General features: G+C 41.0%; 1 protein-coding gene across 2 annotated transcripts; it reads left to right on the top strand.

Annotated features, from left to right (window-relative positions):
* The first annotated feature begins 775 nt into the window (after window positions 1-775).
* ZFX (zinc finger protein X-linked) lies at window positions 776-25,006 on the top strand. 2 transcript variants are annotated; one of them, XM_032679126.1, is made up of 8 exons: window positions 777-864; window positions 6,531-6,619; window positions 7,054-7,620; window positions 16,368-16,517; window positions 16,713-16,856; window positions 16,949-17,083; window positions 19,595-19,735; window positions 21,187-25,006. In XM_032679126.1, exons 2-8 carry the CDS (start codon window positions 6,559-6,561, stop codon window positions 22,371-22,373), a joined length of 2,385 nt encoding a protein of 794 aa, XP_032535017.1. In that variant the 5' UTR covers window positions 777-864; window positions 6,531-6,558; the 3' UTR covers window positions 22,374-25,006. The 2 variants fall into 2 exon arrangements, with proteins under 2 accessions (XP_032535018.1, XP_032535017.1); XM_032679127.1 differs by lacking the exon at window positions 16,368-16,517 and having other exon boundaries at window positions 776-864.
* The last annotated feature ends 445 nt before the right edge of the window (window positions 25,007-25,451 follow it).

The following is a 25,451-nucleotide window of genomic DNA, read 5'->3' as shown; positions in this document are numbered from 1 at the left end:
CTGCTGTAATGTGAGTGCCAGCGCCGTCCCGCCATGCGTGGAGGGGCCCCGTTCTGCGTGTGGACTGGGGGTCCAGCACCGCGCCCCGCTGCTTCCCGCTGTCCTTCTTGTTCCCAGTAACTCCCGTCGGCGGCCGCGCCCCGCGCCACGGTGACCCGAGGCCGCGCAACCCGCGGCCCTCGGCTCGCGTCCGCCCCAGCGCAGGGCCCCCGCACCCTAAAAACCTGCACCCTAAAAGCCCGCACCCTAAGAACCCGCTCCCGGCCGCGTAGCCCCGAGTCCAACCCCGCGGCAGGGCCGCGGAGTCCCCGGAACGCACGGCGGGGCCGGGCCGGGCCGGGCCGCAGGCCTGGCGGAGCGCGGGGGGGACTGGCCCGGCATGGAGGGTCCGGGCGGGGCGGGGGTCCCGGGGCACCGCCGCGCTCCGGGGGGCGCACGCCGAGCCCCGGGCGGCGCAGCGCGGCCGAGCCGCGGCGGAGGCGGCGGCAGGAGGAGCCGCGGGACCGAGCGCCGCCGCGCCGCCCCCGCCCCGTCGCCCCGACCGCCGCCTCGCCCGCCCCGCACACAGGCCCCCGGCCCGCCCGGCCGCCCCGGCCCCCGCGGGCGGGCGGGCGGCCCGAGGCAGCGGCGGCGGCGCGCTCCCTTCCGCCTGCTCCTGGGCTCTCTCGGGCAGTGACGTGACGTGCTGACGGCGGGCCCGGCCCGGGGAGCTTGGCCGCTTCCACTCAGCTCCGAGCTCGGCCCCTCCCTCCCCTCCCGCCCGCCCGCCCGCCCCGCCGCAGCCGCCGCCGCCGCCGCCGCGCTCGGCCCAGTCGCGCTGAGAGAGGCCGCGCCGAGCGAGCGCCGCCGCCCGCCACCCGCAAGGTAAGAGCCACGGGCCGGGCCCCGCCGCCCGCCCGGCCCAGGCCTCCCCCTGCCCGCGCAGGCCGCGGCGCAGGCCGCGAGGAGGCCGCAGCTAGGCCGCGCCAGGGCTCCGCCACAGGAGCGGGCCGCGGGCTCCGCGCCGGCGGGTCCCGCACTCCCGGCGCGGCCCGGGGCGGCAGGGGGAGCAGCGTGAGGAGCGCGGAGCGGAGGTGGGTGGCTGCGGGTCCGAGAGGGGGCGAGCGGGGCCGGTGAGGGGCCCCGGGCCCGGCCGGGGGGGTTTGGAGGTGTCTGGAGGAGGAGACAAAATGGCGGCGCGCGGGGGGGGGGGTTGTGGAGGGCGCCGGCGCCATCTTGAATTAATCGCTCGCACAGCCGGGGCCCCGCGCGGGCCGGGCCGGGCCGGGCGGGGCGGGGGAGCCCCGGGGCTCCGGCAGGGACCGCCCGCAGCCTCCACACCCTCCCCGCCTCCCGCCTCCCGCTGCCACACTGCGAGGCGCAGCGGAGCGCGGCGCGTTGCGGCCCGCGGCGGGTCCCTGCGCCGGGGCTGCTGGCCGGGTCCCCTCCTGCCCCGCCATCTCCTTCCTCTGCTCCCGGCCGGGAACTCGGGCAGCGCTGGCTCGGCGGCCCCGGGAGCTCGCCCGCAGCTTCCTTCGCTTCCCCTCCCGCCCCGCGAGGAGCCCCCCGTTCCCCTTGAGATCCCCCTTGGTGCTGGTTCAGAGATGCGCCTGGGATCGATTATTTCCCTAATTTAGAATTCATTAAGAATATGACGCACAACATCCCTACGAAACCTGGATAAAACCCGTTCCTTTAGCCGGTATCGGCAAATGCCTCACCACTGAACTGCAACAAAGAGGGAAAAGATTTGAGTTAGTTGTCTTTTTTTTTTTTTTTTTTTACGGAATTGCAGTGAAAACAGCACTGATCCTCCTGCCAAAACCGAGGCGGATGCATCAAGAAATAAACGGCCGAATGATCACACTGTCACATTTGTAACATGGTTTTTATTCTTCCATTTATGCACCTAATAATAACAACGGGGGTTATTTTCGAGACAGGAATTAGACACTGTAGGAGTGTAATTTTTTCGCCTTTGGGCTGTGTGTGTGTGTGTGTGTGTGCCCTGCACTGCCCACCAGTGGGTCACCTGAGGAGAGCTGTGGCACTGCAGCAGCGGCGTGGACTGAGCCCGGAGCTGCCCGGGAGCCCCGGGTGTCTTGGGGCTCTGACCCAATTGGGACATGCCAGGCGTGCCGCAGTTTTTAATGGGATGTAGCAAGGCACGACGGGAGCGTGGTTATGGCTGTACACTAAGTCATCCCAGCGTGGGTAGGGGCCAGCACTTGCACGTGGGGAATTCTGCTGTTTATGCCTTGATTTCTCTGGGAAGGGTCAGGGTTTTGCTGCATGGATATCTGGTTAGTGGCCTTATTGCAAAATAGGACTAGGCAAAGAACTATCTTATGTATTTCTTTTTTATAAGGATGGCTTTTTTGAAGTTTCCCCTTTTTCTCTTTTTCCTTTCCCCCCATTTTCCTTTTTTTATTTTTCTGTCAGAGAAGAGAAACTGACAGTTTCTGTGGAATATTAAAGCTCTTTCTTCTAAGGAACTCTATTTTTAAAGTTGCTCCCTCTTTAAAACCTGACAGCTTGTCTGTTTCTTTTTGTTTTATCTTCAGTACCATGCTAGATTTGTTGAGTCAAGGATCTGTAGTGAGGCAAGACTAGTGCACTGTCTGCATTGCTTTTCTTGACTGATTGTTCTCATGATCATTTTTATTTTGGAAGGTTATTTTATTGCTAATATATTAATACAATTTCTGCCATTAATATGTAATTTTCCATCTACCCTTCCACTTGAAAATGTTGCCTTGACTTCCATAATGCCAAAACCAGCCAAGTCTCTTGAGTAAACAGGTAAAAATCAGTTGGTACAAAATAACTTTATGGACAGAATTAAGTGCATTTCAGAGTTGTATTAATTCTCGATCAATGTGAAGCTGGCATGGACCCAAGCGAAGTAAAAGATGGAGAGGTATAAAACCTGATTCTGGATGCCTTGGCTTTTTTTGCTATAGTGGTAGAAGAGCATTTCCAGAGTTACTGAGATTTGAAGAAAGATACACATAGCTGAGAAGGACTAAGTGTAGGGACATGGCTGGGCACCTGCTTTTCTCTGACAGTTTGGGTTCCCAAACTGAACTGAAAAATTGATTCTGTTGACTTTGATGCTAGAAACTGCTCCTGAGGTAAGTGTCAGATAGAATGTTTTGAAAGAACTGAGAGGAGTTTCCATCCTTCTTGAAATCTTTCAGGAGAATGAACTGCTGAAATTGCTTCTTAGCCTTAACCACAGAGCTTAGGGTGCTTGCCAAGGAATTTGAAGATGTTCATTGCTGTGGTGCTCGCAAGAAGCAGCCCTGGTATTTTTTGTGTCACAGAGGTGCAGTTGGTATTCCTTCCTTTGTGTGGATGCATCTTGTGCCCCTGTGCTCACCCTCTGGTCAGAAGGAGAGCAAGCAGGAAGAAACAGTATTTTATCATGTCATGGTTAGAATGCTCTAACCCTGAAGTGATTTCAGGATTTTTTTTCTGTGGGTTTTTTTTACCTCAACCATGGACAAATTATTTTATGCCTTTTGGACTACAGATTTTCATTTGGACACCTTTATTATTTTAGATAGTTTAGTTAGTTCTTGTTTTAAGTGCCTGCATCCTCTTCTGGTTCTTTTCCTGCAGCAAATTTCTGTGGGTGTGGAGCCTGTGCCCTTATAGAGCACTTTTAAAGTCTTTATGGTCCAGCACAGGGGGAAGAATTTGTGTACCTTAATTTGTTGGCTGGGTCTGGGTGCAAAAGCACATTTTGAGAAACCTTATTTAACGAGACTCATTGAGTGAAAGCATTGAAGTTTTTTCTTCTTTGGAGAAAGCACCAAAGCAAACGTTTGTGGCCTTTTTAGGACTCAGACTTGAAAGTCCATGTACCCAGGAGGCATCTTCAGTTTGTGTGGAGGCAGAGCCTTTGTTTTGAGCACTGTAGGTGAGAAGACCTGGCTGGTACTGAAGAGGTCCCAGAGTTACACAGTAAGCAGGTGAAGGGTCTGCTGTGCTGTCACTGCTGGTGAAACTGCACCATCCTGAACACCACCAGGCAGCAGCAGGAGTAGCAGGGAAGAGATGGTGTCAGCGGGCACATTTGGGTAGCTGGGAAGTAGTGGTGGAACCTTCCTTGTCTCCTGGGTGAAGAGGATAGACAGAAGGACAGTGAAGGAGTGTCTCTCTTACAGAGACAGTGAGGAATCTGGGGAGAGCATGGAATAGAGAAAGTACATGCATGAATCATGAGAAGCAGGAATTTGTGGTGGAGTAATGGTCAGGTGGGTGGTGAAAGCAGGAAGTGGAGAAAACGAATGCCAGTTCTTCCAGTAGCCAGTGGTGAACTGACTCCTCAGGCTGGTTGGGTCGCAGCTGATCAGAGGCTAAAGTGTGTGATAATACAGTCCTGAAAAGCACAGACACAAAGGGTTTCTTGACTTTTTCCAGAGAGCCGGACAGAGGGTTCCATCTTTTTATGTGTGTGTTGCCTGAGGAGAGAGGCAGTTTATTTCAGCCAACCCTTAGTCCCCTCTGCCTCTTACAAAAAAAAAAAAATCTTCCAATTGCTGATACAATCTTGGCTACAAATTAATGAGTAGCAAAGGTTTGTGTGCATGATGGGAGTGTGCTTTAGTTAGAAGCTGGCGGGATGAAATGAGCAGGTAATGAACATAATATAGTTGCAGGCCTACGAGAAATTGGAAAAGAAGCAACAGAAAAGAAGAAACTAAACAGTGAAGGCAACACAGGAAATATGACAAGATGAATAGGAAGGACATTCATAGTAGACTGGCTGGGTGTATACTGAATAGATGGAAGGAAACCAATGAGGGTATAAATCTTGCTTAAATGACTGTATGGAGCCTTGTTATTCTCTTCTTGGTTCTGTGGCATGGCAGAGGTTGATTGCCATCAGTCCAGCTATTTCTTGCATCTGAGGCTAAGAAGCATTTTTCTTTTGCTCTTGATTCTGAAAAAAATTATCCATGTAAGGAGTTGTTCCTGTTAATAGTGGGCACTTCTGACAGAAATGTTTGACAGTCAGAATTATTGGGAGGTGATATACATCCAGGTGGATACTACAACGATTTGTTAGCATAACTGTCTTTAAAATACAGAGACCTTCCAACTGAGCATCACACAAATATGGGATCCCTTGGAATATTTTTAGTCCGCCTCTGCTTTTCCTCCAGCTCAATGTCTGGTTATATTTCTCCCTTAGTTTGTGTAAGAGACAAGGCCTGTGTGACTGCACCAGAGACTGGACAACACCCCAAGGGAGAGTTGCAGAGATGAAGAGTTGAGAAAATTTGAGTTAAGAAATGGGGAAGTTTAGAAAATACTTGCTGTAGATTATGGTTTTATGTTTGTGTTTTGAACTAGTAATTTTTTCCTTTGGATAGCAGTTTCCCTATAAAGACTTAATGAATGTAAATGTAGTTGATGTAATTTGGAAAAGTTATGATTCTTATGGAAACCTCGTGTAGAATCTTAATGTCTTCTCTGTCTTTTATGATAATATCACAAAAATGGCATGACTTTTGCCTGTCACTGTGGAAAATGTTTGGAGGAAGGAAAATCACATCTTCCAGTTGTGCAGAAACGTGCAGCAACATTCTGTTAGCTCTTGCTGGTTCCACACTTAGAAAACTGGTTGGACTCAGTGCAAAGGAGTAGCACAAGTTTATGTTAGATTGTATTTTACCTAACTAGGTTTGCCTGATCCTAATTATAATGCAGATAAGTAAGCAGCAAAATTTAAATCGTAGTTTCACATTTTAGTAAGTATTTCAACTTAGTGGTCTTGTTTGGTTCTTTTATTAAGAAGAGTGAAATAAATTATTATACATTGAAGAAATGTTGACATTCCATTCAAATAGCTTGGTAGAACATGATATTTAGAAACTTTTGAGAATTGGTGATACTTTTGAATACAACTGCAAATAGGTACTTAATCTTTGGGCAGGAGTTTTGAAAATATTCACAGATCTGGGTTTGAAAACATCTGATGTTATGCTCTGGAAGCCATTTACATTGATGATTTCAATTCCTGAAGTGACATTAGAGTGAATTCCTCCCGATTGCCCAAGTGTGAACATGGAGACATCAAAAACAATGTTCATTTCAGATTATTAGCTCTCTGTGTTTAGCTTACCTTATTGAGCCTTATTGATTTGCCAGTGCTGTATTTCCCAGCATCCAACGAGGATTTGAGTGTGAACTTGTCTAGGCTTTGTCTTCATTTCTTTTTTCTTTATAAGATAAAAAGGAAATCATATTTTCACATTTTGTTATGAGCTGCTTCTGTGTTTGTGAAGCTGTGGGGTTTTGAGAAATGGACACAGAGTGTTGGATCTTACACTCCTCTTGTTCAGACCCTGGGTGTTTGGAGTAGTATTGCTGGAATCTCAAACAGAGGGACCCTGAGTGAAGTCTAGTTCATCTGAAAGTCATGAGGTGCTGTATGTTAACTTTCATGCACCTAGAATTTCAGCATTTCAGTGCACAGGGAGAGGCAACTTTCTTTGCCTAATGCAAGTTAAATAATCTTTTTTCTTTACCTTCTACAGACACTCTGACTGATGAGAGTTAAAGGCCATGGATGAAGATGGGCTTGAATTGCAGCCACATGAGCCAAATGCATTTTTTGATCCAACAGGTCTGTCAGGAGATAATATGTAGATAAGAGTGTTCGAATTAGATGCAATTGACTGTTGTTTATTTTGTCTTTGCTTAAAAGTGCTGTGCTGCATCAATGCTTTTGTATAGTTGTTTTTATTACTCGGAGCAATCTGAATGAGCTACTGTTCTTTCAGTCAAGTAGTAGTTGTTTGGGTATTGGGGGAGAGTCTAAAAATTGCAGAACTTTTCCAGGAGAGAAAACCTTGTTCATCTTAGTTATGTTAGCATCTACTTTTTACTTGCCTTATCTCATGTGTCTGCCTATCTTAATTGCTCACATGCTATCATGCCTGTTTTACTAAATTGCAGTGTAGTGTAAAAGTTGAAGTGAAACAGAAGTAATTTCAGTTATTAACCACCTCATTTGAGACAATTTTTCAACTTAACTGCTGTTTTAATTATGTTTTTCAGGAGCTGATGCAGCACATATGGATGGAGATCAGATTGTTGTGGAAGTACAGGAAACAGTATTTGTTTCAGATGTAGTCGACTCAGATATAACCGTGCATAATTTTGTTCCCGATGATCCAGACTCTGTAGTAATCCAAGATGTCATTGAGGATGTTGTTATCGAGGATGTTCAGTGCCCAGATATCATGGAGGAGCCAGATGTGTCTGAAACTGTCATTATTCCTGAACAAGTGCTGGACACAGACGTAGCCGAAGAGGTTTCTTTGGCTCATTGCACTGTCCCAGATGATGTTTTAGCTTCTGACATAACAGCAGAAACAATGTCTATACCAGAACATGTGCTGACAAGTGAGTCAATGCATGTCCCTGAAGTTGGACACGTTGAACATGTAGTTCACGATAACGTTGAAGAAGCAGATATTGTCACCGATACTCTGGGAACAGATGTTGTTTCTGAGGAAGTCTTGGTGGCAGATTGTGCATCAGAGGCAGTGATCGATGCCAATGGAATCCCTGTGGAACATCAAGATGAGAAGGGCAACTGTGATGATTACCTTATGATTTCCTGTAAGTGTTTGGATAAAGCCATCAAAATTCTTGTGATATGGGCCTGGGTAGTGCTTGAGGGCTTAAAACAACAAGTTCCCAAACCAGATTTTCTGTATTTTTAATTGAAATGCAGATCTCACAAATGTACTCAGATAGGGGCATTTTTAGGAACATGTACCAGCTAAAAGTTCTGGTGAAGCTAATGGAGAGAAATACTGGCAAATACATGTCTGATTATAAATTATCTCTCTAGCAATTTATAACACATGAACAAGAGTAAGAATTCCAGTAAAATAAATGCCAAATACTTAATAACTACTGGAAGAAAATTAAAGTGACAGTATTTGAAAATACCTGTATGTGCAGGTTGCTAAGATGATTGCCAAGACATTAAGTAAACAAAATATTTAATGGAAAAGAGAGTAAAAACCCTGATTTTTGGAAGTGCAAACAACAATTTGTTATCCTTATCTTGTTTTTTTGCTGAGTCCCTGCTCCTTGCACCCCATTCATTGTTAGATACAGACAACAATATGGTTTTCTTTGCTGTTAGGATGTGTTTTCTTCTCTTGATTAAGCAAGGGACAGAATTATGCAGCTAACAAAAAGAGTAGCTACTGCTGCTCATGGCTCAAAAGCAACTATGAATATCTTAATCTCCCTTAGGAACAGTGGCACAATCCATTTGAATCGTATTTCAAAAGATTTAAGTAGATGGTGGAGAAAAACAGGGCATATCATCAATCCTTTTTCTACTGAGGATATCCATCTGTGTGAACTAGAGCTTACTCTGTTACTTATTACAGTGATTACTCAGTGCAGTACCTAGGAACATCAGGGTGTCACTGCTAACATTTACTTATTGTAGGAATAGAAGAGCCTTGTTAGGCTGGTTTGTTTAATTGCCATATCAGGCACTTCAATTTTGTCTGGCATTAAATGACTCCATTGATGAGGTGTACTTGGTGCTCTGCTTCAGTTACCTTTTTTCTTTTGTTTTCCTTTTTTTTCCCTTTTTTTCCCTTTTTTTCCTTCTTTACTTTTGGGCATTTTTGAAATGTATAATAACTTGTTTTAATATTCTCTACTTACGGATTTTAATGTTGCTTCTCCTTACCTAGGGTCACTGCATTTCTTAATTTATCATCCCTTGAGTTCCTTGAGTAACCTTGTGCAGCCATGTTTTGAGTTTATATGAGGTACAGTTAATTCTCTATTATCTTGGAAAACAATTAAATGGGATAGTGCAAAATATGGATAACATAAAATCTTGTAAAATTAAGCTGCAGGATTGTACTGAGGTGAAATAGGTCAGTGGTGCTGCTCTCTGAAATGGTACTGATCCAAACTGATAAATGCACTCTGCCAAGTGTGCTGCAGATACAACTTTCTGATGCTGGACCCAAGTTAGATCAGATAGAAAGCAGCTCAAATGCTTCTGCACCTGCAGCAGAGTTAGAAAACAAACTGGATAATCCACCCACGGATAATTGGGGCCTGATTCTGGTGGTGATTCTTACCTGTTCCTTATCCTGGACTGTAGCCCTTTAAGGTGCTGTTGCTCCTGTCTCTGCTCTCCGTTTCTGTGCAGGTTCCTCTGCAGAGCGAGGCCTCATGGGAGCACTTGGTAAACCGAGTCTGTGTAAATGCAGGTGAGGGGGGTGGGTGGATGTGTGTCCTGTTCATCACTGGCAGTGGCTGAACGAGGACAGTGTGTCGTGGTAGAGGCTGCACTGGATGATCCCAGCCTAGCTGGGAAGTCCTAGATGTGCCAGTTGTCAACAGGTGGTGACTGACAAGAAACACAGGAATGTAATTGTTCAGTTGTGCTGGGGTACTCTCAGTCATGTATTTCTGCAGTTTCGTGTTTTATTTATTATTAAATGTCTCTTGATAGTCTTGCAGTGTAGTTTGTTTAGATTCAGAACCTTGAATAAGCCAGCATTTAAGACAATCGTTATGCTACAAAGCATACATCCTTTCTATTTGCGTTTCAAATTTAAAGTATGTTCTAACAGTTCATTTTAAAGGGAAGTTCCCTACTACCACCTACTGTGTTTAAAGCCTGCATAACAAGTTCTTCTAGTTGTGAAGGCAGAGTCTAGTTCTTTTCTATCAAGTAAAGGCTGTCTTGCCAAATAGTCTCTTTGTTGTATCGGAAACATTATTTGAATTTGTTTTTTTGCATCGGTAGTGGATGTGTTCATTGATCTGTTCCCTGCCTCAGTTCTTCAGCTGAGCTTAGTAGTAAGTGGTTTTTAAAAGGTAGTAACATCACAGCCTGGTTTTGGATTTTTTCATCCTAACCTGTAAATTTATGTTTGATTCTGGCAAAGCTCCCTGAACTGCAGGGGCAGATGTTGGAATGTAATCTTGTCTGCCATTACAGTAGCCAGATGTTGCTGCTTCCCAGATCTGGGAGCTAGACTGTGTTTGTCCGAATGCCTTTGCCTGTCTTCTTTTAGATAGGCACATGGAAAGCAGGGGATGACACACTGTTCTTTCTGTTGTAGGTTTCTCAGTCTGTATTCTTTAGTGGAAGTTGTTGGCAAAATCTTTTTGCTGTCTTTTTCGTATCTTGTGGCTCTCTTTCAGCATTTCCAATTTTGTTCCTAATTAACTGAGTCTACATATATTTTCTTAAGATAATTTGCTTAGCTTTATCCTGAAAATATCTGCTTTGAAATGACTGGGTATTTTTTTTAATGTAGTGTTTCTGCTTCTTCCTTGGTTTCAAACTGGTTTGTCTTTTCAAGGATTACAGTCCCTGTGGGATTTCGTTCTGTGACTTTGCTTCAATAAGCTCACAATTTTAATATTTCTTTTCCCATTCAGATTTAATTTAGCTTTGGCATTGATATGCCTTTACTTTTTTTAATTTCCAAGATAATGTTTCTTGGCACAGCTTTATATCATCAGTTACCTTTTGATGTACTTTTTTTTTTTGGATACTTTGTCTTTGCCCTCAAGATTAATTTTTGTTCCATAGTAGATTTGGGGCACTTGGAGCAGAGCAGAATCAGATATTCATTCAACAAAGAATGCAAACTGCTACTGGTTAGTAGCTTGAAAAAGATTCAAGGAGGTTTGATAAATTTTTTTTTTTTTCCCTCCTACATGTTCCATAACAAGCCAGTTCATGACTTAGGTCAGGAAAGTATAAATTGTGCTGTGACTCACATTGGTACTAATTATTTGGTAGCTTGGAAAATTTTTTCTCCATAAGTGAAACAGTAACTGAGATAACTAGTGTTTGTCAAAACAAACACCCTTCATTTACTAACCAAGGAAAGTAGTTCCTTGCACCTGGCCATAAGATGGAAATTGAGATTTTTCTTTGTTTGATGTTATTCAGATTGGGATAGACACATCCTTTGGCATTAACGTATTCCATAAGACAAAAAATTGTGCCCTGATACGCTTATATTGCAATAAAACTAGTGAGGCACAAAAGTTTGACAAGGGGAGCCTGGAGAGAGTGAAGAGTAGGGCAGCCTCACAGAGTTTAAGCTGCAGTTTTAAGAAGTTTGATACTTGCAAATGCAGGAGCTATGTTAGGTCCATCCATCTATATCCTCACTTTTCTCTGAGTTAGACATGTGGCTTGTTTGTTGTATCTGAATTAACACTTTTCATTACGGGAGTCAGAACCCAGGGTAAATCACTGAGAGAGAATGATTGCATCTTTTCATAGGTTTGGGTGTAACCTACCTTTTTTTGTCCTAGTTGGATGGTTTAGATGAAAGCAGTGCATCTGATGAACAAAGCCATGAAGTTCATACTTTCATTAGGGCCATCCGGTTGACTTCTAGTCAGGAAAACAAAATGCTTTTTATTTACTTTTTTAGCATAAATAAGCACCTCCCTCGTTTTCCCTGGAGGTTCTTAAAGATGCAGGAAATTACATTTTTCTTTCCCTGAGGTAAAACTTGCTTCCATGCTTCTGTCTGACCACTAGAATGGCACCAACAGTTGTTGCAGCTCAGGGTGCTCAGGAGGTCACCGTGAGAGGTGGTGCAAGTAAGAATTGCCTTGGGCTGAGTGATGCCTCAGAGCTCAGTCTGATTTGTGTGCTGGGGAGAGCAGGACAAGTGTTAGATGCCAGTTTGGAGCTCAGAAGTTACTCCTCTGCTAGATTACTGCCTTGGGGGGGCAGACACACAGAATATACTGCTGCATATGTGTAATGGCAATGGATTAAAATCAAAATAGAGCAGATTCCTGTTTCCTGACAGATTAGGAAACCTGCTTTGCTGTTCAAGAAGTAATTCTTCAGTGGACTAGGAATTGTCTACTGTCAAGTGAAGTAGAAGTAAAATGTTTCTATCACAGTTAACTGAAGAAAATCAGGGGAATACAGAGTGCTTTTAATGTATTTTAGAAAAGAATAGTTAGTAATAGCCTTTTTCATTAAGAATGTTTAAATGGGGTTGTTTATTTTGTAAGTAGGGAAGTATCACATGATACACATTTTTTTAGCAGCCGAGAGAACCACTTGGGAACATAAATGCTAACAAAATAGATGATTCTTGTCTAATTGCTCCATTGATACATTTTTAAGATCTGTTAAACTGGTGTAGAGATACTTTGTCTTAGATTGATGGTAAGACTTGTTTCAGTATGGTTTTCAGCAATTAGCAGTGTGTACTTGAAAAAGATGGAAGGTTTCTTTGTAGTTAAGTGAATTTTATCTTTTACAATCCTTTTATTTTCCTCATTAATCCCATGTAGAGAAGAAATAGTAGGAAAGAATAAATGTAAACTATTATGGAATCCATTAAAAATAAAGGCAGTTGTATTTGCATTTTTTAGTTAGGAGTAAAACGCTGCAAGGGTACAAAGCCTGTATCTGCTGATCCATCAAATATTCGATATAAAAAACCTAAACCCAACTTCTTCGGAAAGCGTGTTGTGTCATGGTTAAACAAAAGATGTATTATTTAAGCAAATGCTGCATCTCGGCCTGGCATCTGTGCTTCTGTTTAGGAAAACTGGCCTCAATGGGGTTTTAAATATGATTTTTATTATCAATGCATAGGAGCTTGTTCTTGTCCCAAAAACACCATTGGACATATTTTAGTAGAAGGGTAAAGATATAGGAGATAATTTTTCCATGGATGTTTCAGTTTATTGTATGATTTTTTAATTAAATTTAATATTTTCTAGGAGATAAATGCTGTCATCATAATAGAATACATACCAAGCAAAGTATTTGTTGTTAATGTTGCCTGTATCTTTTATTTCTTTACTTTATTCCTTATTCTATCTGTTGGTCTCTTTTTGTTGATTTCCTTGTAGTGTAAATGGTAACTAGACAGGCTTTAAATACGCCACATATTTCATGTTGTGTGACACCTTTCTCATTTCTTTGTGCTTTTAATAACAATCCTAGCATTATCTTTATATGGAAGCAATGGTTGCAACATTGGAGAAGCACATATTTATTTGTTTCTTGCAGCTCATAGTATGCAAAGAGCAGGCTGCTCTAATGGGTGAAGTCTGTGATGAATGTTGGCAGACTAACCACAGACTGCATTCTTGCAGTTCACATGAAATAACGTTGTGTCTAGTAATTTTTCTTTTTCTTTTTTTTTAACTCTGAAAATTAGTCTGAATCTACTTGTTTGCTGAAGTAAAGCTACCAGCTACTAGAGGGGTAAAAATCAGACATTTAAAGTTTTTAGTGTTCAGATAATATCTATTAAAATGGAGGCACAAGGTAAGACAGCATTGCAGTAATGCTGGCCTGAACTTTTTTCTAGCATTTGACTTGTGATTAGTTTAGTAATGCCCAGTGGCTCTACTTGAAAGGAAGTCATCTCTTAGAAGCTTAACTAATACTTTTAAGTACTTTTGGCTTTTTTTTAGGGGGGTGAGGGATAATATCAAAGAGGAGCAATGTGAGAGAGTATCTGCCATGCATGGTATTTGTGGGATCCCTTGATGGACTCTGAATTTGAATGAAAAATTCAAACATCATCAGAATTCCAACTTCAAACATTGATCAGTCATGTATTTATGAATATCATTTGCTCTGATTGTAGGCTGAGATATGTGCAGAATGCAGAAACATGTTTTAAATAGAAATCAAATTTCATAAATGTTGTCAGAACATCAATGATTCAGTATAGCTAAATGCTTATGTAGCCACAAGACAATATACCTTGGAAATTATATTTTCTGTAATAGATACCCATTCTCTTTCACCTTGTTTGTCGCTTCCTTTAATTTTTATCTCTTTTCCTACCTTTTTCTTTCCACTCTACTTTTCTTCCTATTACCTGTTTGCTCCTATACTGCAAATATTACTACTTTTCAAACCATTCAGGGACTTCAGTTTTGTATTACCACCTGTCAAGAGGGGTAATTTTTTTCCACTTGTATGAGAAAAGTTGGCCTTGTACCTCCTACACATCAATTTCCTTATAGTTTAATGGCCCTATTAAAAATATTTAAACCAGTTGTTACATTTTTAAAACACTGTTGAATAGAGAGGGAATTCAGGGATAAACAAACCCTAAATTGTGTAACAATTTTTTTTATCATGTTGTTTAAAAGATTAGTTTGAATCTTGGAGAACTTAAAGCATAAATGGAGCATATTTTTCAGATTTAGAATTCTTTTGTTGTGTGAAGGTTTTATCGATGGATACTTCGTATATATATGGAAGTAAAAAACTCTGGTGTGGTCAAAAGGAACCAGCCTGTTTCACGTGGTGCACATAGGTTTGTTTTCTCTCTGTTTGCTTCAGCCATAATTTTCCTTCCTTGTGAATATGTTCCAGCATCAGTTCATCTTGGTGCCAGACTTCCCTTTTGGCTTCAGCAGTGTAAAGTCAGTCTGCACTGATTTGAAAGCCTTCCAAATACACGTGCCTGACACTGGAAACGGCCAAGTTAGAGGAGAGCAACTACATAAATGTAGTGTAGGAACAAAGGCAAGTTTTCTTTTTGTCAGAGTTCCAGGGACATTTGGTATTTCTTGGATATGATGAACAAATCATGAAAATCTGTTAATAACTGAATATGTGTACTGTGGAGCTACAGTGTTAATGTGATACAAAGGAACATTTTAAGGTTTTTACTTTTTAAATGCTTTGGGCTTTCAGCTACAAGATGTTATGTTGTCCCATGACACAAAGTCATTTTCTAAACACCTTACTGCTTGAAGTGTTCTGTACAATGCCCATTGATCATCAGCTTGGCATTAGAGTATTTAATGTTTTCTTCTGCTGCTCTTTTGGTAAGGAGAGAGAAAGACTAATTTATGGTAGTGCTTTATAATTTAATGTTATTCATATTTTTTGTGAGCAACGATGGTGATTGAGAAATTGTACTTAAATACAGTTGTGTTTGATACATGAGACAACAGATCCTAGTTTGTCTAATTTAAAGGCTGATTTATTAATTTCACGTCAGGAAAGTAATAGTAATAACATTTTGAGCCTTTTTTTTTAAAGTATGTATTAAAGTAAATTTAAGAGTTGTAGTTGTTGAGTAGTAAAGGCATGATTTATTTATGAGGATAGTTTAATGAGTACTAGTAAAATAAGCATACTTTATTAATAAATAATTGATATGTGCTAGGAATGGTAGTTAAAAATTCTACAGCATTTATCGGACAGTTCTTAGACTTCCTTTAGTATAAATTTCATGTCTTATTGTCATGAACTGAAGTTATGCATGACTCTGAGGAGCCCTGTCAGGAGTGACTTTTTGAACAATAAAGTCATAAATTAAAGAAAGTATGCAGTCACATTAAAAGTACTTTCATAATCTTAACACTCAAAAAACTTATGGGGCTTCTCAAAATTGGGAGATTCTCTGAAGGTCTTGAGATGCTGGAGTTGGTTTTTGTGAAGGGATATTTAGTATTTTTTTTTTGAAAACGCATTCTTGGTAATGTGAGATGGGTGGTGTGTGCACACACTTGTGCCTGTGTACAGTATGTCTCAAATCAGAGCCATGTTCCTCGTAAAGCTGGCCTTTAGCCTCATTTGTCTGGGAGGCCCAGGCAAGTTACAGCAGTTCAAGCTGGAGCGTGGTGTCAGTGCCCTCCTGAAAGCAGGAGAACAAAGTTTGAGAGTTACATGGGGCTGCAGCAGAAAGTCCAAGCCCCTGTCAGCACGGGCACCAGGAACAGCTTCACCAGCACCAGGGCAGTGCTTTGCTGCTGCTCCATCCCTCAGCTGTTGAGTGCCTGAGAAAAGTTTTCTCATGAGGGTTTTCTTCCTGTAGTTTCCATTCAGGTTTCCTCTCCAGGCAACTGAAGAAGCATTAGTCACATGGCTTTGCTGGGAACCAGGTCTGACAGGCAGCAGTAGCACCACTTGCATTAGAGACAGGGTTGAGCAACAGATAATGCTTTTGAAAAGAAAAATTAGTAGCATATTTGTTGTGAAGGAGAAAGCAATTAAAACTGAGAATAAGTGAAATTATTCCACAGAGTAAGTACTGATGTGCACTTTCTTCCTACCATTATGTTGCTGAAGATCACAGTTTCCTTATTAGCATTGCCTGGTTGTTCATGCTTCTAGTCATATCACTGCAGCATTCTTGCACTTCCCCCTTACTAAAAGATAACAGCTTGAATTTATTTTTGTGTTTACTGACATTGTTTTCAAGGATATGAAAAAAAATTTATGGGTAGGTTCTTTATCACAACTTTTTAATTTTAAACTGCTTCCCAATTTGAGTAATAAATTAATAAAATCTTTCATGTATGTCTGCATATGACTGGGTAATTGTAATAACTTGTTTTTGTAGTGGATGATGCTGGTAAGATAGAACATGAAGGTTCTGCTGAAATTACCATGGAAGCAGAGTCAGAAAGTGGCTCTTGTAAAGTGGATGGCATTTGTCCAGAAGTCATCAAGGTCTATATATTCAAAGCAGATCCTGGAGAAGACGATTTAGGTAAAACACACTTGTTTTAGAATACTCCAACCTGACATTTGAAATTTTGCATGATGAGACTGTGGTTTCTCTCAAGTCGTCTGTAAAGACCTGTAGGTCTGATATTAAAGAGTGAGAAAACTCAGTTTTTTGTGGTTTAGCATAGATTTTGAACAAACTGTAATTAAAATATTTTGCTCTGGTCTTCCTAATTAGGGGGCACAGTAGACATTGTGGAGAGTGAGCCAGAGAATGACCACGCAGTTGGATTACTCGATCAAAACAGCAGTATTCGTATTCCAAGGGAGAAAATGGTTTACATGACTGTAAATGATTCTCAGCACGAAGATGAAGACTTAAGTAAGTAGGTGGCTTTCCTTTGGGAGCAGGGATTTTCATTTTCAGCAGGGCAGTGTTTCTATTAATTTTTTCTTGGCTTTTTTTTCTCTTAGATGTTGCAGAAATAGCTGATGAGGTTTATATGGAAGTCATTGTAGGAGAGGAGGATGCTGCAGCAGCCCACGAACAGCAAATTGATGACACGGAAATTAAAACTTTCATGCCCATAGCTTGGGCAGCAGCTTATGGTAGGTAATACTGAAGGAATTCTTCCTGGTGACACTGTCTGTAGCAAAGTGTCAGGGATTGGTTTTTCGGAGGGTAGTGTAGACTATTTGTGCTTTTGTGTTTGTCTTTAAAGTTTTAGTTGAAGAATGGTTTCTTGGCATAGTAATTGTTAAAAAGAGAGAAAGACAGAGGCTATAAGGCAGGCTTCTTCTTGCTCCTGTTTTAACAGGCATTTAGCTTCACATTTTCATGATGTAAAAGGGGAAGTACATGAGCTTCCAGCTGAAAAATTGCATCTCAAGTACATCTGTCCCTCATGGTTTTAGGACATAGCAAGAGCTGGCTTGGCAATACAACTGAATATTTTTATTGGGGGAGGGGGGGAAGGCAAATGGAATTATATAAGATTCAGTGTAACAGTGAAAAGCAGCACTGACCTCTTAGCTTGATTTAAGTGCTTTCTAGAAGGATCAGATAAATATGTGATTGCACCAATGGAAATAATTGATGAACAAAAAGAACTTGGAGGGAGACATCTTAAAATTATAGCACAATTTTGAGAGTATTTCCAGCATTCAGAACCATTTTTCTTGATTGTTGGTATCTAGTGCACAAACCAGTTTCCAAAACTTCAGTAAGCTTAAGACCAAAATTTAATCTTAAAAAAGTTTTGCCCCTTTCTCCTTCTAAACAGAACAAAGAAATAGTGAAGTAAATGACAAAACTGACATACATGTCTGTGTGATGTGGATTGGGGTGATGGTGCCAGCAGACATTTAAATGGCAGGGAAGTGCTGAGAATGCAGTGGGGACTGGAATCTTGGACATATGTCAGGAAGGGCAAGATTTCATGGAGCAACCTGTGCTAAAAGTTGTTTGGGGCATGGATGGTAGTGCACCCAAAGCCTTATCTTAGGCCATAGGTGAGCAGAGCTTCAGTGGAGAGGAAATGTCAGATACCAGGTTGACTGGGAATTAAAAAGGAAATTGAGTGAAGTTGAAGCAATATCTGTAGCTGGAACATTCCGTTATTTTGGAGGAGGAGGAGAAAGTTGAGCAGAGTGTATTAAGAATGGTGAAAGATGGAATTGAAAGGAGCATTTAAGAATGTGGGAAACAGTTGCACACTCGTAGTAAGTAGTACCATTCAGGGTGAGAGATGGTGGGGATGGGGAGAAATGAAGCCTGAAGGCAGGAAAACAGCAGAGGTTTGTCATCTGCACTCCTTGGAACTCTTCACCACTTAGGGAGGGTTTAGAGCTGATAGCAATGGCATCTTAAAATGCTAAATTTATTATGTTGCTTTATTGTAACAAAGCTTGGTCTCACTGTGCTTTATATTCCAGCAAGTTTTTGCAGTTTTATTCCAGTATTAGACAGTGTTTGGGGCCTGTTCTCTGTTAAATCTAAAAGGACTCTTCAGACACCTGTTGTAAACTGTACTTTCTACATGTAAGATGTGAAATGGGTTTTTGCTTTCAGCATTCTTAAGGTGCCACATTTGCTGCTCAACACTTGAGCTGACATCTAGATCATAACCTTCAGGCTCTGCACATGCCTGTGCCTGGCTCAGTCTTCTTACATTAGTCATGAATATTAATTCTCTGCACTCTACAAAAGGAACAGCTATTGAGCATCTTGCAGTTTCTTCTATTTTAGTCTTCCTGTCTTATTTGTGGGCTTTGCTTTCACGATGAAATGTTGCCTTTTATTGATTCAAGTAAATACTTAACGACAAAATTTATTATTAGAATTTACTTATGTCCTTCAATCGCCAGTGTTAAATTGATGTCCAATGAATACCTTCTCAAATATATAGATGTATTTGCTTGTAATTTTCATGTTTGTTTTACATACAATGGTACCATTTGTGTATTAAACACAAAGCTCTGTGAGGCAAAGATTGTTTCCTTCTTTCCGTTACACAACACTGAGCATGTTCTTTGTTCCCACTAGAAAGAATTTGTAAGTGCTAAAGCATCAGGTGTACAAATAGTAAGTAGTGTACTTTGTGTGCCACTTTATGGGCTGTTCAGAAGGATTCTTTGATTGCAGTTCCAGTTCAGAAACTTGGTGTGTGACAAACTTCGGTCAGGTGAATTCAGACATCCAGAAGTGAACAGGAGCTCACACACAAATGTATTTCAGGACTGAGAAGAAAATCAGGCACAGTAAATATTGTGACATGCTATTATTTACCAATGTTAAACATCTTGGGTGTAATTAGCAACCAAAGACATGCAAAAAATGCTGCATTTAAAGGAGAAGTCTCTGTGTAATGGAAAACTATTAACTCCTGTAAATTGTGTACTCCTGTAAAATTGGGTTAACAAGGCCAGTATTTCCAGGCTCATAATAGCAAACATAATTCGTCAGCTACATACTGAGACACTTTGCAGCTCGTGTTGTACAATATTACAGTTTGATTAAATGTCCAGATAATAGTTTATCATTTCTGTTGTTGCCATTGTAGAGTTTGTGCTGGAATTATCTGTAGAGATGGTAAGTAACTCTTTAACTTACCTTGGTAGGTAATAATAACGATGGCATCGAAAGTCGGAATGGCACTGCAAGTGCTCTTTTGCACATAGATGAGTCATCTGGACTTGGGAGGTTGGCCAAGCAAAAACCAAAGAAAAAGAGGAGACCTGAGTCCAGGCAGTATCAGACAGGTGAGTACCTGGTGGCTGGCTGTACTCTAGGCACTTGTCCATAAACAGATGCACTTTGTTGATAGCGTGTGCAGTGTCACGTAAAACCAGTGATTAGGGCAATTACTTTGCTGACAGCACTTTTACATTATTAATGAGTACATATTTTATTTTAAAAAATTTTAATTACATGGTTTGGATTATGATGGGCCTTTTAAAGGAAACCATCTCTGAGACAGGAAAAAATCATTATCGTATCAAAAGGTTAAAAACCTATACACTTAATTTGCCACACCAATTTTAATGTTTAATGTAACATTTTTAAGGGAGACATTAGAGAAATTGTGTAGGGTAATAGTGCTTTTAAAAAACCCTTTTTATCTTTATTGAAAATTTATAGAACAATGCATTTCATTTTATCAGCTCAGTAGGTAACTGGAAAGTCTGAACATTGTATATTAATGTTTGGTAGTGTAACTTCTATACCCTTTTCTGGTTTAATTATGAAGTAAATTGCCTTGATGCCCTTGCCTACATTTTTCCTTGCATCTGTGAGAACAGAAGTGCTCTTTGGCATTATTTGGTTTCTGCTGGTACTGTGTCATTATTTGAATTATTTATTAGGTTTGATAAAGTTGAAAAAAGCACACAACTGTTTTTTTAGTAGCCTTGACTTAAATAATATTATACATTTCTTTTCAAATTCTGACTTAACTGTAGGAGTTCTGTTTTGTTTAGCACTGAGTCAGTAAATTGGGTAAATTAAAGTTGGCTTTTTCTATTTTCAACTACTTAGCTCTCCTTATAAAACATTTTTGGAAAAGAGAGCTTTTTTGACATGCCTAGACAAATTCAGGGTAAACAAATCAGGCTGATGGATGAGTGCAAATAAGTTCCAAAGCTCTGAGGTATCTTTATGTGAAACATGTTCTCGTTGAGTCCTGCTTGCTACCTCTTCAGTTTGTAACTGTGACAGATGGCACAAGAAGGGGGTGTTAGTTTGGGGACATGCGAATTGTAGTCAGCAGTAGGTGATTAAACTGCCAGATTAAACTTTTATCTACAGATTTGTGAGGAGTCAAAGAAGATCATGTGTTTTGCTTACTAGGTAATACTCAGTTTAACAAGTTGACCACTGTTCTTTGCACCAGTGTTGGTTTCTGCATATATGTAATGTGTAAACTCAGAATTCTTGAAAATAGAATTAATTGAGTTGAAGAACAGCGGGGTGATGCGTTGGTTGTCTCCATCAAAAAACAGTATTTCCTTTCTCTTAGTAATAAAAATGAATGAAAGTAGTAATTCCTTCAGTTTCTTCTACCTAACCCAGTAACGAGCTTGTTTATTTGTATAGGGAAGCATTTGTGTCCAATCTCATTCAACAATTCATTGTTTTGTTAACATTGCAATCTGACACTTACTGAAGTGTAATGTTGTATAATACTGACTAAGGGTTTTTTGTTGTTTTTCAGCAATAATCATTGGCCCTGATGGTCATCCGTTGACAGTCTACCCCTGCATGATTTGTGGAAAGAAATTTAAATCTAGAGGTTTCTTGAAAAGGCACATGAAAAACCACCCAGAGCACCTTCTTACTAAGAAGAAATACAGATGCACAGACTGTGATTACACTACGAATAAAAAAATAAGTTTACATAACCACTTGGAGAGTCACAAGCTGACCAACAAAACAGAAAAGCTTATTGAATACGATGAGTGTGGGAAAACCTTCTCTCATGCAGGAACTTTATTCACTCACAAGATGGTGCACAGGGACAAAGGAGTTAATAAAATGCACAAGTGCAAATTCTGCGATTATGAGACAGCGGAGCAAGGGTTACTGAGTCACCACCTTTTAGCTGTCCACAGCAAGAACTTTCCTCACATTTGCGTGGAGTGTGGCAAAGGGTTTCGCCATCCGTCCGAGCTCAAGAAGCACATGCGGATCCACACTGGTGAGAAGCCCTACCAGTGCCAGTACTGCGAGTACCGATCTGCCGACTCTTCCAACTTGAAAACCCACGTAAAGACTAAACACAGTAAGGAAACGCCACTCAAGTGCGATATTTGTTTCCAGACTTTTTCAGATACCAAAGAGCTACAGCAGCATACGCTTATGCATCCAGAAAGTAAAACACATCAGTGTTTGCATTGTGACCATAAGAGCTCAAACTCGAGTGATCTGAAACGACACATAATTTCAGTCCACACAAAAGACTATCCTCATAAGTGTGATATGTGTGATAAAGGCTTTCACAGGCCTTCGGAACTGAAAAAACACGTGGCGGCTCACAAGGGTAAAAAATTGCACCAATGCAGACATTGTGACTTTAAGATCGCAGATCCGTTCATTCTGAGTCGCCACATACTCTCAGTTCACACAAAGGATCTTCCTTTCAGGTGCAAGAGATGTAGAAAGGGCTTTAGGCAGCAAAATGAGCTGAAAAAACACATGAAAACACACAGTGGCAGGAAAGTTTATCAGTGTGAGTACTGTGAGTATAGCACTACAGACGCCTCAGGCTTCAAACGGCATGTTATTTCCATTCACACAAAAGACTACCCTCACCGGTGTGAGTATTGCAAGAAAGGTTTCCGAAGGCCTTCAGAGAAGAACCAGCACATTATGCGACATCATAAAGATGTTGGGCTGCCTTAAAGTCCTTTTCACAGACTTATGGCTGGAATTATAAAGGAAATTTGCCCTTCAGGCAGTTAGCTTATTTTAAAGCCAATCACCTGCGATCACACCCAAAAAAAAAGAAAAAAAAACAACAAAAAAAATACTGTGCATTTGATTTGTTGCTGTATAAAAATAGGATTATTGCTTCTAGTTGACTTTTATACCTTTTGTTCAATAGCGTGTTCTGAATTCTATTCAGTTTGTTTAATAAATGAAGAAAAGATGGCAACAATAAAGTTGCATTTAATAAAGTAAACCCTGTCTCTTACTGAATTTTTCAACCGTAATAGTTTATTTAGATATATTTATCTTACTGACCTCGTTGATACTCACAGTGTCCATGTTAATGCAGTTTTGTCATGAATTTTAAAAATATGACATTTCGATAAAATTGTCAGAGGTGTGTAAAAAATGGGGAATTGTCATGTTGACAGTAAAGGCACTAGGGCCCACCTGATTGTCTTGTTTTAACTATACAGACTTTGTGGCAGGTTAACTATTTTCTATTTGAGGAGTTACAAATCTCACTTTGTTGCAGAAAAATATTTGTGTTTTAATTCTGGTTTCAGAGAGAAAAATATTTAAAAAGTGGTTTGGGGAGGTTATCTTTCTTGGGCGAATTTAAAAGTATGCTCAAATAGTACATTTATTGTTCTGTGCTTCTTTGTCTTTGAAAGGTTTTGTGTGTTACAAATGAGTTGGGCTTTTTTTCGCTTTACTTCTGTCTTAGTGTTGGAAACGTAAAATACTCGTGTTCCATTTGCAGAGTTAATACTGGATCACAACTGTCTGTATGTGCCGGTAAATGTACCTCAAACTTTATGCTTTTATGTGTGTTGGTATTTCTTTAAAAAACAGTTTGTGGTTCAAGTCACATTTTTATTGTGAGTTGCTTTAGAATAAAATTTAAGACCAAGAGGTGCCTCGATTTTGGAAAGCAGATATTTACAGTGAGAGCTTAAGAGGGAAATGGAGCAGAGCAGACGTGTTTATAAGGAGTAGAGATGTTGTAAGGTAGATATCCTTAATAAGAAAAGTAACTTATGACAGAAGCAGTTTTGTTACTAAATTGAATGTTTTTCCTGAGCCATTAGTAGCTGTGTTCAGCTGCTATTTATTAATTAGTACAGTATCCAGAATTAACCCAGTTCTTTTAGTCTGTTTATAAACAGCTGAGAGAATATTACAATTATTATATGCAATTTTGGCACCTGAAGACTATTATGAAGTAACGCCATGTCATTTGGTAATTGCTGCATAAACGTACCAAGCAGGAAGTCATGTACCTTAACAACAACTGTGGAGCAAAAAAGCCAAACTGTTTCATTACATGCCAGATTTTAGGACCTGGCCCTGCTCCCCATGCTCAAATTCCCACCCCAGCCACTGTTTGATGATGAATTGCAGAATTCGGTCCCAGCTGCCTGCCAGATTAGGATAGATTTGTAACCAACAATTCCCTAATGGAAAGGGTTCAGAGCCTGGCCCAGTGTTAATTCTTGTTTCTAGGCAGGTGAACTTCCAGTTGAAATCAAAATTTGGCGGTGATCCCAAGTTTGGGGTGATAGAGGGACAAAGGTTTCCTTTCGGATGTGTGTCCTCTAAGCATTTTGTGTTTTGTTTTGTTACCGAGCCCTGCCCCTCCTGTCTCACTGTGAGCTGAAATACTTGTCTGTAGTGTGCAGTTCAGGACAGTCGAATGCCATGTCACTATCTGTGTCGTATGATGTTTTTTTCTTTCAATGCCTGCTTGACAGTGTCCCCAGACTTGCCCATTGTGCTCTTGTATAATATTGCTACTAGTGGGCCGTGACCCTTTAGCGTGTAATACCTGGCCGTGCTGCATTGTGCCTTCCTTGAAATCCCCGCTGGAGCCAGTGGATTTCCTACGTGGCCGTAGCTGTCCATTGCCTACTGATGCCAAATCAGATGCAGTAAAACCCAGCAGAGATTTCCCATTCGCTTCTTGCAAAGTACCCGCCTGTGACTATTTTTTTCCCCTCTTATGTTCAAGCATTTTCTAACTGGAGACCTGGAAAGTGTACAAAATCTGCATAAATTCCCATAGCGTTGCTGAGGATTTTAGCCATTTTAACTTTATTTTTTTAAATAAGCTGAAAGACAAAGAACACAATTTTACGCATTTTCTTTCTCTTACGTAGCCTGGAATCATAAACACTTTTTTTTTTTAAAGCACAATGTTGAAACTTTTTTTTAAAATAATTAAGGGTTTGGTCAAGTGGATTTTGTAAAATGTATTTGTCTGTATAAAGAGAAAATGAAATTATAGTTATTGTTAATGTACTGACATTAGTTACAGGCTAGTTTTAATTCCTAAATAATTTGCTTAGCAAATGCTATAAAATGGATGTTTCAGTTTAATGTTTAAAAAAGGTACAGATTTTTACAAGGACATAATATAAATTATTGTTCTGTAGAAAATACCCTGTTAAATATTGTATACGTCCTTCCCTCTGTACACTTTGTAAAAAAGACAAAAGAAAAAAACAAAATACATAGAACCATATAGGGATGTGTGACATTATTGTAATTGTGTACTTGATAATAACGTGAAAAAATAAAATTCAAAATATTTTCCTTTTAATGAACGTTTAGTCTATTTGATGCCAGTTCTGAGGTGGAGCCTTGTTCTGAGGGACACGGTCATTTGCAGCTCTGCTGCACTTTAACTTTCTCTTCTGCTCCCTGGCCTTCAGCTCATTTTGTGTGTGGGGTGTGGGTGGCTCAGTCCCTCCTGTGGTTGAAAGGCACGTTTACCTTGAAGTCTGCAACAGTGAAAGGGAGGGCAGGTCTACGAAATCCGTTTTCCTGTTTGTTTTTATATTAAAGCACTGATGTTTGTTAAACGTCTGATAATGCCTTCATGTTTTTCAGCAAGGTGGTTACTGCACTGTCCCAAAACGCCCCACCAGACCTCCAGGCAAAAGAGGGGCTGTTGGAGCTGAAAAAATGTGTTTCCTGGTGCCTCTTCTGATGTGTGAGTCCCAGCAGGAGCCCTGCTCCCTTCCCTTCCTGCTGGGATGTGTGAGTGTG

The sequence above is a fragment of the Chiroxiphia lanceolata genome, chromosome 2 (assembly GCF_009829145.1).
Source record: "Chiroxiphia lanceolata isolate bChiLan1 chromosome 2, bChiLan1.pri, whole genome shotgun sequence".
Taxonomy (NCBI): Eukaryota; Metazoa; Chordata; class Aves; order Passeriformes; family Pipridae; genus Chiroxiphia; species Chiroxiphia lanceolata.
This window is presented reverse-complemented; position numbering and strand designations above follow the sequence as displayed.